Source organism: Schistocerca serialis, chromosome 3 (assembly GCF_023864345.2).
Source record: "Schistocerca serialis cubense isolate TAMUIC-IGC-003099 chromosome 3, iqSchSeri2.2, whole genome shotgun sequence".
Classification (NCBI taxonomy): domain Eukaryota; kingdom Metazoa; phylum Arthropoda; class Insecta; order Orthoptera; family Acrididae; genus Schistocerca; species Schistocerca serialis.
The window spans coordinates 645,217,793-645,235,402 of NC_064640.1; the positions used below are offsets into that span (position 1 = coordinate 645,217,793).

The 17,610-nt window shown below is 38.8% G+C and overlaps 1 protein-coding gene across 2 annotated transcripts in view; it reads left to right on the forward strand.

Annotated features, from left to right (window-relative positions):
- Positions 1-17,610, forward strand: part of LOC126470532 (dihydrofolate reductase) — a 113,056-nt gene that overhangs the window by 78,916 nt on the left and 16,530 nt on the right. For both annotated transcript variants that reach the window (XM_050098454.1, XM_050098453.1), the window contains exon 4: positions 3,949-4,058. In XM_050098454.1, the coding sequence (XP_049954411.1) occupies positions 3,949-4,058 (110 nt within the window). The remainder of the gene's footprint in view (positions 1-3,948; positions 4,059-17,610) is intronic.

Below are 17,610 nucleotides of genomic sequence, written 5' to 3' on the forward strand. Positions count from 1 at the left end.
AGGGGGAGGAAAGTATAGACAGCAAGAGAGGGGCTAGGAGGAGGAGGAGGAGGAGGAGGAGGAGGGAGGGATGGGGGTTGACAGACAGAGTTGGGGTAAGAAGAGAAGAATAGACAGAGGGGAAGAGGTTTTGTGTGAGTAGTAATGGCATGTCTTGCAGATATGTGCTGCTGGGCACAGCTGCATAAAGAGAGGAGGGCCGAGGAGACAGTGAGTGGGGGAGGGTGAAGTGGACAGTGAGAGCAGGGAGGATGAGACGGGCAGAGAGAGGGAGGTGGAGAAAATTGATAGAGAGACGGGGAGGAGGGGACATGCAGAGCGAAGAGGTGAGGAGGAGGAGATGATCAGAGAGGTGTGGAGGTGTAGGCGTAGGTGGAGGTGATCAGAGAGAGAGCAGGAGATGGAGATGGACAGAGAGATACAGGAAGGGGGGGGGGGGGGGGGCAGATGCAGGAGCCATGAGGAAGGTGTAAAGAGGTAGTGGACAGGTGGAAAAGGAAGAAGGGAGAGGAGAAGTTGGATAAAGAGAGTGGGGAGGATGAGATAGATAAATAGTGGTGGGAGGATGAGATGGATACAGAGATCGGGTAAGTAGAAGTCGACACAGGGAGGGGGAAAGGAGATGTGTTTTTTTAATATATATATATATATATATATATATATATATATATATATATATAAAAACAAAGATGATGTGACTTACCAAATGAAAGTGCTGGCAGGTCGACAGACACACAAACAAACACAAACATACACACAAAATTCAAGCTTTCGCAACAAACTGTTGCCTCATCAGGAAAGAGGGAAGGAGAGGGGAAGACGAAAGGAAGTGGGTTTTAAAGGAGAGGGTAAGGAGTCATTCCAATCCCGGGAGCGGAAAGACTTACCTTAGGGGGAAAAAAGGACAGGTATACACTCGCACACACGCACATATCCATCCACACATACAGACACAAGCAGACATATGTCTGCTTGTGTCTGTATGTGTGGATGGATATGTGCGTGTGTGCGAGTGTATACCTGTCCTTTTTTCCCCCTAAGGTAAGTCTTTCCGCTCCCGGGATTGGAATGACTCCTTACCCTCTCCTTTAAAACCCACTTCCTTTCGTCTTCCCCTCTCCTTCCCTCTTTCCTGATGAGGCAACAGTTTGTTGCGAAAGCTTGAATTTTGTGTGTATGTTTGTGTTTGTTTGTGTGTCTGTCGACCTGCCAGCACTTTCATTTGGTAAGTCACATCATCTTTGTTTTTAGATATATATTTCCTACGTGGAATGTTTCCCTCTATTATAACCATATATATATATATATATGTATATACACACACAAAGAGAAGCCTTTGGGGAAAGGCCAGTGTTTTTATATCCTATTGGGCAGCTGCTGACTATAGATATGCAAGATAACAACATAGAAAATAACAAATATTTAATATTCTAGAAGAAACTTTAGCTATGGAGAAGCTATTGACAGGATCTTCAGTTACATTGTAATTTTTGGATTTCCACCATATTGGTGAAAACGGATCTTCCCCATCCCCCATCAAAAATGCAGAAAGGTTACTACACATAGTATAATGTTGTATTCAAATTTCTGTAAAAGTTGAAGAAAAAGTTACCCAATTTTACTAAGCAAAGGATTTTATTTCAGCAGAGTAATGCACCTTCCCACATGTCTGAAGGCACCACAGTCAAAATTGTGAAATTGTGCTAAAAGCTGCTACATCATCTGCCAATTTTTTAGATTTGGCTACTTCGTGATGTTTTTTTTGTGAATACTGGAGAAAGTGGATTAATGAAAAGAAAATCCCATCATATGAAGAGATAATAGCTGAAATAAACCATTATTTAGTAGATTCTGAGAAATTGTGTTTTTGAATGACTGAAACACATGAGTAAATATTTGTAAATTGCCATATAGAACTGAAAGAAGAATAAAATGTGAAAAATGGAAAAATAAGTTTGACAATTTATTCATATTTAATGTTCTCTGTGCAAAGTGTGCTGATATGTAACATATTATCTTCATTCCTGGATTTGCAAATAAAAACAAGCAGTTTTCATAAAGAATTGATAGTTGTGATAAGTGTTTGTTTCTGACCTCCAAGTAATGACACTGAGTGAGATGATGTAAACTTTAAGACACTGGACTTGCATTCAGGACTGAGATTCAGATACTTGCCAGCCATCCTGCCTTTGAGGAGGCCAAGGCTGATTTCCTTCCTCATCCTATCCCAGTCTGGGCTTGTGCTCCATCCTAACATGACATTAAGCTCCAAACTCTCTCCTTTTTACTGAACAGTGGACTTTACATATTTTACTACTCTGGCAAACTGTGAACTGATTTTCAGTAATCACAAACTGTACTACCTATAAATAAGGTATATGCTGATTATGAATAGTAAAATGGGGTACTACCTATAAATAAGGTATATGCTGATTATGAATAGTAAAATGGGATAGTGACATTAAGATAAACGATTGCAAATATTTTTTATTTCATCATGCTTCAGTGTCTATGTGAAGGAAAATAAACAAAATTCTTTAAATATGTTAAGTGTTTTATGTGCATTCGCTATGTCATCAAAAGTATCCGGACACCCCCCAAAAACATATGTTCATCATATTAGGTGCATTTTGCTGCCACCTACTGCCAGGTACTCCATATCAGCGACCTCAGTAGTCATTGGATATTGTGAGAGAGCAGAACACTCAGACTTCGAATGTGGTCAGGGTGTCACTTGTGCCATACATTTGCACGTGATATTTCCACACTCCTAAACATCCCTAGGTCCACTGTTTCCCAAGTGACAGTGAAGTGGAAACGTGAAGGGACACGTACAGCACAAAAGCGCACAGGCCGATTCTCGTCTGTTGACTGACAGAGACCGCCAACAGTTGAAGATGGTCGTAATGTGTAATAGGCAGACATCTGTCCAGACCATCACACAGGAATTCCGAACTGCTTCAGGATCCACCGGAAGTACTATGACAGTTAGGCGGGAGGTGAGAAAACTTGGATTTCACGGTTGAGTGGCTACTCATAAACTACACATCATGCCGGTAAATGCCAAATGATGTCTCGCTTGGTGTAAGGAGTGTAAGCATTGGATGATTGAACAGTGGAAAAACATTATGTGGAGTGGCAGATCACGGTACACAATGTGGCGATCCGATGGCAAGGTGTGGGTATGGCAAGTGCCCGGTGAACGTCATCTGCCAGCGTGTGTAGTGCCAACAGTAAAATTCGAAGGTGGTGGTGTTATGGCATGGTCGTGTTTTTCATGGAGGAGGCTTGCACTCCTTGTTGTTTTGCATGGCACTATCACAGCACAGGCTCACATTGGTGTTTTAAGCACCTTCTTACCTCCCACTGTTGAAGAGCAATTCGGGGGTTGTGATTGCATCTTTCAACCTGCCTGAGCAGCAGCTGTTCATAATGCACGGCCTGTGGCAGTGTGGTTACACGACAGTAACATCCCTGTAATAGACTGGCCTGTACAGAGTCCTGACCTGAATCATATAGAACACCTTTGGGATGTTTTGGAACGCCGATTTCATGCCAGGCCTCGTCGACCGACATTGATACCTCTCCTCAGTGCAGCACTCTGTGAAGAATGGGCTGCCATTCCCCAAGAAACGTTCCAGCACCTGATGGAATGTATGCCCGTGAGAGTGGAAGCTGTCATCATGGCTAATGGTGGGCCAACACCATACTGAATTCCAGCATTACCGATGGAGGACGCCACGAACTTAAAAGCCCTTTTCAGCCAGGTGTCCGGATACATTTGATCACATAGTGCGTGTGGTAGACTCACACATTTCCTGAGACTTGGTACATTCAAACTGTTATAATGTGCAGTGTCATTACTGTGTGATCTTTGCAATGTTTATGTGTGAACCTGTATTTAATTCTGTCATTCCAGGTATTAGTTTTCTTTTGTTATTCTTACAGGAAATGATGAAATCCTCATACTGTCACAGGTTATATATAACCAATATTTTGAAGGACTACAATTGTGATACGTTCTTTCCAGAAATTGGTAGCCAGTACATATCTGTCAGGTGAGTAACTCAAAAATATGTTGAGACTAAGTTTAATGTTGTCTTTCCATTGGGATTGTTACAATGTACGGTGTTACATGTATATTGTCTACAGTCGATGTTGTGAAACAGCAATTCGGTGAAAGCTAATAGTCCTATGCTGTACAGGCAGAACATGTATGTTGATTTTTTACAATAAAATAATAATAATCATCATATTGGAGGTAATTTAAACACCTTAGTGTTTTATCAAAAGTATGCACCAGTAGAAGGTTGTTGCACTTGCCTTGCTCTGAGGGGGGAACCAGCTGACTCAGCCAGTTGTTGGGAGGACCTGTAGAGTAACCTCCTATCGAATAAATATGTTATTACATATTCTTCCTTATGCAAAGCTTTGGAAGAAGTGAAATCATGAAAGAGAAAATATAGTATTTCTTATGCCTTATTTTATTGCATGTCTGATATTTATTTAAATCGCTGACAAGGACATTAAAGTTTTAAATACAGGTACTGGCAGTAATGTCAGAGATAGCCATTGTGATAGCAGTCTCATTGTGGTTTTGACTTTACCATTCATGCAGTATTAAATACTGTGCGGGAAAGAAAACATATTAATTAGCAATGTGGCAACAAACCTTTTTTGACAGTTGAGAAGTGTGCAGAACTGGGACACGAATCCAGAGCCCTGTTTGTTGTGGGAATTATTTTACCAACTAACCAGTCTGAACTTGTATTGTGACTTCATGTAAACATTGTCTACCATTATCTCTTCCTGTTCTTATTTTGTGAGATTCACACCTGCTAGTGTTGCAGGACTGACAGTTTTGTTAAAGAGGATACTGTAGTGAAATCTCTCGCCCCCACCTTGGTGTTTCTTAAATATAGTTTTCTTAAAAACAGATGACATGTCACACCTGTCCGTCCATCGGATATAAAACCTAATAACTTGAGAATGAAAGTATGAGCTAAAATCAACCACATGCAAAATTTATGTAATGTGTATTTACCTCTGTGAAGTCTTTAAAATTTAGTGCAATGTTCTACTTAATTTGATGCAGCACAGTAAGTGTGGTGGATAATGAAAGATATCAGTTCTTTATCAAGTGAAGATATCAGACTGTAAGATGTGCAAAAATCAATTTTTTTCACCTAATAGTTTTTGAAAAACCACATGATTAGTATTTCATTTTGAGTAAAACACTGTCTTGCAGCACAGACACCAGCATTTATGGCAGACAGCCATAACAAAAGCAGCCTCAGCCCAGAATGCAAAGAGCCGGTTTTTAACAGCGAAAGGGTTAAATATCTGACTGTAATGTTGCAAAGAGATATCAACTGGAATGGAACGGCTGTGTATGAACGGTAATAGAGAAGGCAAATGGTTGACTTCGTTGTATTGAGATAATTTTAGGAAATTTGGGTCATCTGTAAAGGAGACCTGTGGATAAAAGACTGGTGTGACCCATTCTTGAGTAATGCGTGGGTGTTTGGGATCCCCACCAGTTTGGATTAAAGGTAGACATCAAAGCTGTTCAGAGGTGGACAGCTAGATGTGTTACCAGTAGTTTCGACCAGTATGTGAATATTACAGAGATTCTTCATCATCTCAAATGGCGACCCCTTTCATGAAACACCATTGAGGAGATTTAGAGAACTGTCATTTGCAGCTGCCTGCAGAACGATTCTACTGTCAACATGAGCATTTAGCATAAAGACCATGAAGATAAGATGAAGGAAATTACCAGTAGTGGTACAAGGTGCCCTCCATAATGCACCATATGGTGGCATGCAGAGTATGTTTGTAGATGTAGAGTTAGATGAATGCTAAAGCCAGTTTACCCCCAACAGTCGTCAAGTTTATGGTGTTGTCACAACCACATCATATACAATCTCCCAGATAATTGTCAGTAACTTCTGCAAACTTGAGATTCAGTGTTAATCTTGGGCCTACACCTTGCAACCATTAAAATTCATTTTACAGGTATCATCTGAATTCCAATTAAGCTTATTTCAAGAACTATAATTACTCATTCACAACATCATAGTTGGAACATACTTTATCAGCGACTCACGTAAGAGCACCACAACAGATGAAGTACTCTTTTAAAAATTGATTTTAAATGCCACATCCAAAGACCAGCACTTCACTCTTTCCAATTAAGTGTGGTTGTCACTCCACTGAATCAAAAGCAAGATGGTACTAATAGAGGTAGTTATTGTAATGTGGTTCTCACCTGATTCATTAAGAAGACATTTGAGGTCTCTAACAGCTGCTACTTAGTGTGTTTTCTTGCATCCAATAAACTGAAAAGCCATTTCATGTATCTGGAGACAGTGATAAAGAGGTCTTAATTGGTCAGTCAGAACCTAATAGATCTATTTTTTGATGTTGAAAACAACTGGCTGTGTGATATCTGACAACAAATACATAATTTTTGGGTTCATGTTTGCCTCCCTATTGTACTACAATTTTCTCTGGTGGAACAATATTTCAGGTATCAAATTGGTAATGTAGTTTTCACCTGTACTCCTTAAAGAATGATGTGTCTCAGAATATTATTTTCCTCCGATATAAGACAATTGTAACCGGAGGACACATGTTTTCAGTTTTAAAAGTCCAGTTAGATTCTCGGGGCCAAGATTTGTGTTACAGGTTGTCACTGTACATGTTGAAATGCCCCTGTGTTTGGGTTTGGAGTAGAGACAGACCTTCCATTGTAATATTTTATAAAGCCTTTGCTCAATTCCAGCGGTACTCTTTAACTGTAAAGTATGTGAATCAGTGCGACCATCATATCTGAAAATGTTGGACAGTGTCCGTGTTAAGGGTGTCAGCCATAATGCAGGTTCTTTGCAGTAAATCATAAATCTGGCATATGCACTGAAGCTGGTAATCCATCACTTCCCACTCAGAAAATATTCCTGTGGTGTGGGACTTTCATAATGTTAAGTCAATTGTGATGTCTGTGGTCTTGATTTTTGCCACTTGAATATTAACTCAATGTGTAAGCATGACTGCTAACTGAATGTATTTTCCTTAGGGTCAATTGTATAAAGCATTTAACTGTAGATTAAAATGGAAAAATTACCTCAGATCAAATTTAACCTGGAAATCTGTGTTGTATAAATGTTAATCCTAGATCATATCACCATGAAGTTAGACCATATTTGACTGGCAAAAATTCGCGATTCAAAGTCAGGTTCAGCTCTAATTGTCAGTTTATAGTGCTCTGGTATTATGATTCATCGCTTTTGTTTTTTGTAGATACCAATTGAAATAATAAGAAAAGTTGTTCTTAACACAAAAAATGGTAAGTAAATATGTGTTAAGCCCCCTCACCTGACTGATGCTCAAAATAATTTTTTTCTATCTGGAAGGTTAGGTTAAGGGAATTACGACTACTGTGTGTATGTAATGATCAATCTCATCATAGCTCTTGGGAGATGATTCATAATTTATGTGATTAGTTCAAATGCATTTTATACACACTTAGCAGCAGAATAAGAAAGGAAGATTTGAAATGTTTGCAGTGAACAGAAGTATGGGAATTTTGACAGCAGCTAATAGCTATTCAACATCTCGTATATGTTCTCTCTCAGCTTGAGCAACAGTAACTATGGAATTTGTATTACATTTTTAACTACTGAATACATCCTTAAACTGCTATGACAGTTCAATGTACGTACGGCGATAAATAGAACGTAAGCAAGTGTCTTTGAACATCTAACCTTGTGACCTGATACATACGAGTCAGTGGCTCAGAGGTTGCATTAGTGACTGCTGTGCAGTAGATCATGTGTTCAAACCCATGTCAAATCTCTGAAATTTTTTTTCCATTTCTTACTACTTTCTCCACTTTATTGTTTGTAAAGATAATTATAACAACAGTACCGTGACATTCCATTCCATACCATTGAAACCATACCTTACCCTCTGTGTTTCCTGAGTGTTTTGGACCACTATTGGGCAAAATTCTGTATGTAACAACCCTACGCGATGTGAATTACATTGTTTGCTTTCGTTTACTTTAGAGATATCTGAGTATCCAGATGTGTCCACTGAGGACGACGACGAGATCCAGTGAGCTCCCTGCCACATTCCCTGAAAGGGTGAACTCACTCTTGGAATTAAATAACAAGTCATTTAAGCTGGGGTTTTGTTTGGAATAAAGAATTGTAGAGCAGTTGGAACTAAGGCTTAGAGGCTACTGATCAACCAGAAGAAACCAGCCACTGACTCCAACGTGCATGTTGCTGTTAATGTTAAGATTTTACACCACAGGAACCTGTCACTTAGTGGTTGGTGATCTGTTTAAAGTAGGCATAGCAAGAACTTGCAGAGCTGTCCGTAAGGTATCGGGCTGCACTGTCTCATTGAAAAATGAATTTATCAAAATGCCAATTATGAAAATGACGTTAGGAACATCCAGTGTAATTTTTATCAAATAGCACATTTTCCTGGCATATCCTCATCGAATCACCTGGTGGCGATAATTTAGAAATCGTCATGGTGGTTTTCTTTAGATATACAAGTGATCTCATACGCTAAATATGATGTTTAAATATTTTAGCTAGATCGCCAAGATCTGTCCATGGCAGCAGTATTTTTGCAAACTCACATGTACCTGCTCAGTTGGAAACAGGTGACATTCCAGAAGGCATACTTCTGGGAGACTGGCGATCAGTGTTGCAGCTATTTTTTGACACCTGTATTTCATGAAGAAATAGTGGCTGAGTGTATCTATAATCATGCGCTCAAGAAAACAAGATCGGCAATTGAAAGAATGTTTGGGATAGTAAAAAGACGATTTTCCTGTTTGAGTGTAGGACTCAGAGTAAAAGTAAATCGTGCAGCAATTACAATAGTTGCAGCATTTCTCTTGCACAATATGGCTGTCAACGCATCAGAGCAGGAGTCTGAAATTGATGACTTGTATTTGCTGGGAGAAGAGTGTCCACAGAAATTTGAGTACGTGCAGAACGCAAAGTCAACTGGGGTCTTAATGCAGTGAGAGTGGCATTCATTGACAATGTATTTAAGTAAGTACTTAAAAATTGGAATAAATGTACAAGTTGTCAGTTTGAAAGCCAGATTTTCTTTTCCTTTCGTTTAGTTCTAGTTACTTCTCTGTGTCCTGGTTATTGAATTCTTTATCAGAACAAGAACACCACAAATAATATTATAAACTCCCTGTTGCACAACAGATCGAGCTCAAAACATTAACCAGAGCATATTAAAATGTATACGATACACGGCATATAACTTCAGGTTGAAAGTCTGTCCATGAAGTTCCAGTAGGCTACATACGAACAGAAAACGAATGTAACAGCAGTCACAGTGCAATAAGTGTGAAATTCATTAACAAAGTATTTATACAAAAGGTCACAAGATTAGAAAGGTTTACAATGTGTCAGATTAAAAGTCTGGATTGTCTTTTCATTTCTATAAGTTCCAATTCTTTAATTTCTTTATCTATTTTGAGGGTTTCCAGTCTTATCTCATGTTTTGCAAGCAATTACTGTAACTCTGATTTCATGTTCACGCTCAAGGCATTCTATTCTTCTCTTGTAAAACTGGTCTTTCTTATCGAGAAAATTTTCTGTTCTTTTGTTTTTGGGACAAGATTTTCCTGCTATAACAGAATCCTGGCTGGCATGTTACACATCTACCTGTAATTAGAGGTAATTTTCTGTGTAAAGTACACAATTTTGTGCTGTCACAGTAAAGTTATTACATTATCTTAGTGCATTACCATTTTTACCAGCTCAATGTAAACATTCTCTCCTTCATTTTCATTGTTATTAAAAAAGCAATATCTTCATTTGAAGTTGCAGCTGTCGCCTCATTTACTGATGTTGTGAATGAACTGTAACCAGTGCTATCTGTACCAGAACAAGAATGTAACGAAGAACATTATGAGCCGGCTGTGGTGGCCGTGCGGTTCTGGTGCTGCAGTCCGGAACCGCGAGGCTGCTACGGTCGCAGGTTTGAATCCTGCCTCGGGCATGGGTGTGTGTGATGTCCTTAGGTTAGTTAGGTTTAAGTAGTTCTAAGTTCTAGGGGACTTACGACCTAAGATGTTGAGTCCCATAGTGCTCAGAGCCATTTGAAGAACATTATGAATTACCTTTTACACAATAAAGTTGCTTCATAAGAATTTATGCGATTATGTCAAAATATTTACAAACCACTGCACATAACTTTAGGATGAAAATCTGCATCGGCATCGTAGGCATTAGAAATAGGAAAAAAATTTGGCTTCAGGGCTGCAGTTAGCTTTTGTCCACTTTCTGTAACAGTAGGCTTTACGAAATTACCACTTCCAGTTTTATGCGTTTCTACTTTGAAGAGATCTGACTCTGTTTTTGCTCCAGTTTACATACTACATACATAAAAAATGAAATGTAATAATTAGAAAGTATGTCTTGAAATTATACATTGTCATGCGCTAATGCCATCTTGGTCCTTTTCTGAACATTTCTGTAACATGTTTTCTAACACTTTCAATCACAATCTGTCCTGATGTTATGTGAATTAAAGTCCACACAACTTCTCTCCATGCCTTTACCTTGCTGCAGTGACTTTATCAGTTTTTTCTTTTTTTTCACTCAGTATGTCTTTATACTGGCCCAACACAACTTCCAGCAGTAAATCTTTTTTGTATTGAGAAAAGTTTGAGGATCATTCCTTTTTGTTTACTTGCTTCCATAGTTATAACACGACACTGTCGATAATAAATACTGTGTATCTATGATGTACAATAAATATCTACAGTCAAAACACAATAATTGTGTCGATAGCGGATTTCAGCCATGTTGCCAAGCATGTTACATAGTACTTTAGATCAAATCTGAACCTGCTTCAGTGGATCCAAGTTTAGTGGTACAGTAGAGCTGAGCCCTGAACGTAGCTCAATTTCTGATCTAATGTCAAATTTGATCAGCAATGTTTATACTATCAGCCCTTAATGATACTACAGCAATGAATCATGTTGGAATCTGAGCAAAGGACTACCTCACCATTGTAGCTGTTGTGCAACATGAATGCTGTAACCAAGGGTTGGAATATATTTCCATCCGAGTTAGCAATGAAGCCTTGAATGTTTTTAAGTTGAAACTAATACTAGCTATCTTGTACTCAGAGTTAAGTTTTAGGCAAGTTTTATCCTCGTCTGCCTTGAGCCTAGATTTTGTGAATGAAAAGTTTATATTGTTGGTCAATTTGTTGTTCTGGGATGAAAGACAAAAGTAATAATTCTAAAAAATATTTGCAGTTCATCAAAATATTATGGCATTACATCAGGACTCAAATATATTTATTGTCCTAGTAGTGACATGTTTTCAGGGATTCCTTTGATGGATTTTATAAATAAGCTAACAATCGAAATACATAAATAAATTCATGCTAAAGTCACACATAAATATTAAATACATGTATGTGTCACAAAATGTTACTTAATTATGATATCTGAAAATACAATCAAAAAATTTTTCATATGAGGGGACTTAATGTTAACACATTATGTGTTAGTTTTATGCATTTCTGCAATAATGCCTTGCAATCAGAGGGTTCTCTTCCCTCCACGGATGTCCATTTAAGTTCACGGATCATCTCCATAATACTCCTGTGCTGATTGACTCTGCTGTTAACAAATCTAGCAGCACACCTCTGAATTGCTTCAATGTCTTCCTTTACTCTGACCTGGTAGGGATCCCTGTCACGTGAGCAATACTCAAGAGTTGGTTGTATTAACATTCTGTATGCCGTCAACAATCCTACTAAAGCAAAGTTGAGCATTCATCTTCCCGACTACCAGGCTGATGTGCTCACGCCATTTCGTATCACTTTGCAATGTTGTGCCTAGATATTTAATCAATATGATTGTGTCAAGCAGTGCATTACTAATACTGCATTTGACTGTTACAGGATTGTTTTTCCTACTCATCAGCATTAACTTATGTTTTTCTCCATTTAGTGCTGGCTGCCATTCATCACACCAACTAGAAATTTTGTCCAGCTTGTCTTGTATCTCCCTGCAATGACTCAAGGATGATATCTTCCTGTACACCACAGCATCATTAGCAAACAGCTGTAAATTGCTATTCACTCTGATTTCAAGATCATTTATGTATGTTGAGCATAAGAGCAATCATATCACACTTCCCTGGGGCATAACGTACATCCTGCTTTTTTTTAACACCATTGCAAAAAACAGCTCCTTTTTCTGTGAAACAAAGATGTATAATGTATTTTGCGTACCACACAAATGTGATAGCCTTAAAAATGTTTTTCAGGCAACTGTCAACAGCATCGATATACTTGGAGAAATGCATGGTAAACACTGTGCTGTGTTACAATATATTTATTCACAACCAGTTTTGATCATCTTCATAGCAGAAAAATACTGTGACAACTTCACATGTCATACATGCTATTTCACCAGAAAAGATGTCATAGCTGACTTGCAAACATCAGAAAAAGGTAATTCACACCATAATAACCGGCTAATGCAAATGGAAAACATTGGTGGTTTCATTGCCCAGTGTTTTCTGGTGAAATAGTGTGTATGACATTTGAAGTTGTCACAATATTTTTCTACTGTGATGATTATCAATGATCAGAACCTGTTGTGAATAAATATGTTGTAAGACAGCACAGTATTTACCATGCATTTCTCCAAGTGATAACCTTGCATGCAGGCAGCACACACCTCAAATGATTTTTTGGGTTTTATTTATCATGTCAGGTAGATGCATGGCATGGAACATTCTTGCTGGTGATGATGGCACAAGCCTTCTTGCTGTGGGGGATTTCCTCATTGGAAATGCATCATTTTTATCAACATATTCCTTCTCTTCTTCATCATTCTCTACTTCCTCTTGTTTTGTCTCTTGTGATGAGAAAGTAGATCATTGCTGAATGTAGACCCAGTGCTACACCGGGAGGGGGGAATGTGTTGCCGTATTATTGTCAGGGGGAAAAAAGATCATGTATTCACTAGTTTAGCATATATAAGCATATTAAAGCATATTGTAAATACATTATAATTCAGAAGTAGTAAAAACAAGCAGAAATTATGTTTATTTCTAGAAGCCATGCTAGAACTGTGATAAACAGATTTCTTTAATCAGGTACTGAAATGTACTGGGAGCATGCAGAAATGAAAACAAGTGATGCACAGGGAGCACATGATGTAAAGTACACACTACAATCGGGCACAGCAAGTTTAGTTAATTGCCTGAGGAAGCAAAAATTGAAGTTGGATGCAGCATATACGCTACTAGAGGACTGAGGAGGCTATATGCACTCCTGTATGAACACTACGATTTTAAAGCCACATAGACTGATGGGTCCAAGCATGTAGAGAAAGTTGGCTGCGTGGTTGTTGTCCCTAATAGTGTGATTGAGATTTACTTACAGTGTTCATTGGAGAGCTGTAGGAACTGGAGGTGGTGCAACTAGATCAAGACAAGAACTTCCTCTTCTGCTGAGATTCTCTAATTGCTCTGTAGTGTATTCGGACAATATACCTTATGCTCAGAACATGCATGATTAGCTTTTCTTGTTATAGCGACAATCGGAGGAAGTAAAGTTGCATTGATTAGCAGAGTATGAGGGAATTTGTATGAACAAGGGACTTGACACAACAGCCCAAGATAGGATCCAGAAACATCTTGCTATGAAGTGTGCCATTCCATTGTATGTTAACTTTTTACAGCTTAGAAGAAGGGCCATATGCCAGGGACAGAAAAAGTGGCGAGACGGACAAAGTAACAAACTGTTTGAAGTAAATCCAAATGCATACAAATGATTGATGTCACTGCAGCCACTCCAATGGAAAGAAGTCACATTTGCAAGACTTAAGATATTCCTGTGTGGTACATGGCCACCACCTATTGACATCTTCATCTACATTCTGCAAATTCCTACAAGTGTTTGACAGAGTGTAGTCCATAGTGTTGCCCATATTAAGTTTTGTGCCCATGCTATTCACATATTGAGCGTGGAAAGAATGATTACTTACCTCTCTTCCGGATTTCTGTGTAAGCCTATTTCAAGTCTCTGCTCAAAAAGCTTATTCTTATAATTTTTAAGCAGTTTTTCACAAAAAAAATTGCTGTGTCTTTCTCATTGTATCTGCCAGTTTAGGTTTTTCAGTATTTGAGTCTCACTATAGGTCCCTTAAGCCGTCTTTACACCAGAGTGAATGGAAGAAAACACTAGCAAATGCACATCTGCAGACAATTCACTAATTTTTGCTACCATTTGCTTGTATCTATGAACAAGCACATACGGAGAGAGAATGTAAGGGTGCATGAGATAACAAATGTAATCTGTGGTACTGTTTTTTGGCGCTAATAACCAGCACACCATATGCAACACTATATAGTTATAACAACAGTATAACACATGGATATTTAGAAATCATTATTTTACATGACTGGTGCACACCCTTGAAACTATCTTTGGTACAAGTAAAGTTTCCAAATCAAATTTCAGTTAGTCCAAGAAAAACCAAAAGACTATTTAATTACAAAAAATTACACAAATTAGGCTTCTATATATAAAGTTTATGTACAAATCCCGCATGCTCTACAGTTGACATATAACATTAGCAATTTCTTGTTTTCTGTTTGTACAAGGCATAGGTGTGTTTGCTGCTTCTTCTTCTCCCATCACTGGAAGATTATTGTCGTTGCCACTAGGTGCTGCAAAATACTCATCCCCTGTCTGTTTTGCAACATTGTGCAAAACAAATCAGGCAGCCAGAATGAGATTTTCACTCTGCAGCAGAGTGTGCGCTGATATGAAACTTCCTGGCAGATTAAAACTGTGTGCCCGACCGAGACTCGAACTCGGGACCTTGGCAAAGCCATGTCTCCGCAATATCCTTTCTTTCAGGAGTGCTAGTTCTGCAAGGTTCGCAGGAGAGCTTCTGTAAAGTTTGGAAGGTAGGAGACGAGGTACTGGCAGAAGTAAAAGCTGTGAGTACTGGGCATGAGTCGTGCTTCGGTAGCTCAGATGGTAGAGCACTTGCCCGCGAAAGGCAAAGGTCCCGAGTTCGAGTCTCGGTCGGGCACACAGTTCTAATCTGCCAGGAAGTTTCAAATCGGGCAGCAATCATTTTATAGACTTTTGTTTGACTAAGTCTTATTTTGCTTTGAAGAACTGGGAAATGCCTTTCACCTGTCCAAAGCGCCATTTGATTGTCACCCTTTCTTTGGAGTTAGGTTTGTTGTAGGATTCTGTAATATGGTGTCATCAACCATGATGTAGTGCCAACCCGTGCATCTCCTAAAATGAAAGCATTACTGTTGTTCCGTCTTAGTATCTGGCATGCATTAGAATTTCTCCATATTCTATCATCAAGGCCATGAAGCACTGACACTTGTAAACTTTTCACTATATTCACATGTTCCCTTGACATTTATACAAGGAAAGCCCTTTCAATTAACATATTCATCTCCATGTACAGAGGGGTTCATGATTGGTATGCACATGCGATAGAGAATCCTCACTGCACATGGAAACTGATACCTTGATAGTCTCTTAGCTTTTGCTGTTTCTAGTTTGCATATGTTTCTGGGAAACTGAATCCACAAAAGTGCTGTTTGGATAACATGATGAACAGTAACTGAAAATGTCAGTGACACAGTGGTCAGGTGTATACTTAAGTCTTCTCTTACACCAGTCTGAAAACCTGGGTCTGCTAAATAGTGCAAAAATGTTTTCGTTCACAATTTGTTTGAAAAGGCACCCCCTTTTTCATGATTTTCGGGAAGAAAGTGACTCACGAGCCAAATAATGTTTTCATTGTTAAACCTGTGTAAACTTCTACAGTTTCTCTCTTCAGTATTTCTTTGTGCGAAATATATATTTTTTTCCTTTTCAAGTACCATAATTTCTGCCATTTTTACTAAAAACATTGGTAAAACTTAGAACATTAACAGAACTAACTCAGCTCAAAGTATACTGCACAGCTCATTTCAAAAAATTGAGAATGTTCTCCTCTTGTAAGAAACTTTTCTAGTTTTATTCATATGAAATTGGAGAATTTTCTGTGTGTTGAAAACTACCCCCACCTTTTTACTCAACCTATCAACATTCTCGTGTGAAGTACATCCTCTGACTCACTTTATTCATGCAAATGTGAGAATGTTCTCTGAAATTCTGAGTATGAAGTACTTTCTCCATTTTATTCATGTGACCCAATGTTTTTCATAAAGTAAGCAAAATGGTGTAGGAAAGGAAGAATGTAGGTGTCTCAGTTTGTACATAAATGCAAAATACATGGGGGTATTGCACTTAACAATCAAGTGCAGCTCCAGCTTTCCTTCACCCAAGTCCAAAATTTTGCGAATATGTCGAATGATGCTTTTCTCTGGCTTCTCATTATAATTGAGGTGGAAATTTGAAAACAGGAAACTAATTACCAATGATGACATAACCTGAAGGAAGGCTAGCATTTACACTGCTTATTAGCTGCTGGAGAAATTTATGCTTGTTATTGTTTGCATTTCAATAGGTGATGTACAGGATGTCCCAGAAAACACTGACAAGCTTCCGATTCACTGCTACACATCATTGTCTCCTGCACCTTGCTTTTGAATGTGCACCGGTTACAATGAGACCCATGGTAATGTGTTGCATCTTGAAGCCCAGTTTAAAGGACCTGAGAGCAAGGTCCATGAAGGATTGAATACCCTGAAGTGTCTTAAACACAGGATTTGATGAGAGGGCACAGCACATGCTTACCAGTTTTGTAAAGCTTATGTGCAATTATTGGTGCTGTATATAGATAAGAGTGATTTGCATGTGTAAAGAGCATAAATGACACTGATGATGGGATTAGTTTGAGGAGCCATCCACTTCAGTGCCCCAAGGTAGATCAGCGTAGCTGTCTAGCATGTATCCTACCATGGAATTGATTTTCACATTTTGCCCATATGCAGCAAGACTATTTGGGAAGCATGCAATGCATGACCTAATGATGTGGCCCATGTATCAATTACAATCCAGGGTTGGAGCCAGTTGTCGTCTTGCTGCCAAGGGTTACTTCAGAGCTACTGAAGAACATCAGTTGTACTACTGATTTACATTTCTTCAACTCATTGTTGTTAAATTAATATCACAGTTGCTGTTGTTGTTGTTGTTGTTGTTGTGGTGGTGGTGGTGGTGGTGGTGGTGGTGGTGGTCTTAACTCTGAAGACTATGCTATGCAAGCCTCTTCATCAGTAATTACTGCTTCCTACAGCCTTGGGTTACTGAGCTAGGTGTGGGCCTTATGTCTATCTTGGCTACAATAATGCATTCGGTATGATGTTCATTGTAGCTTACGTGCATTCCTATTTCCACTCCTGCATGACCCCTATTTGACTTTGTATTTATAATGCTGTGTTCACCTGATCTAAAGTCTTGTTCCTCCTGCCACCATACTTCACTAATTCCCACGATATCCAACTTCACCCCATCCATTTTCCTTTTTAAATTTTCTAACTTACCTGTCCGATTAAGGAATCTAACATTTCACACTCCAATCCTTAGAATGCCAGTTTTGTTTCTCCTGATGCC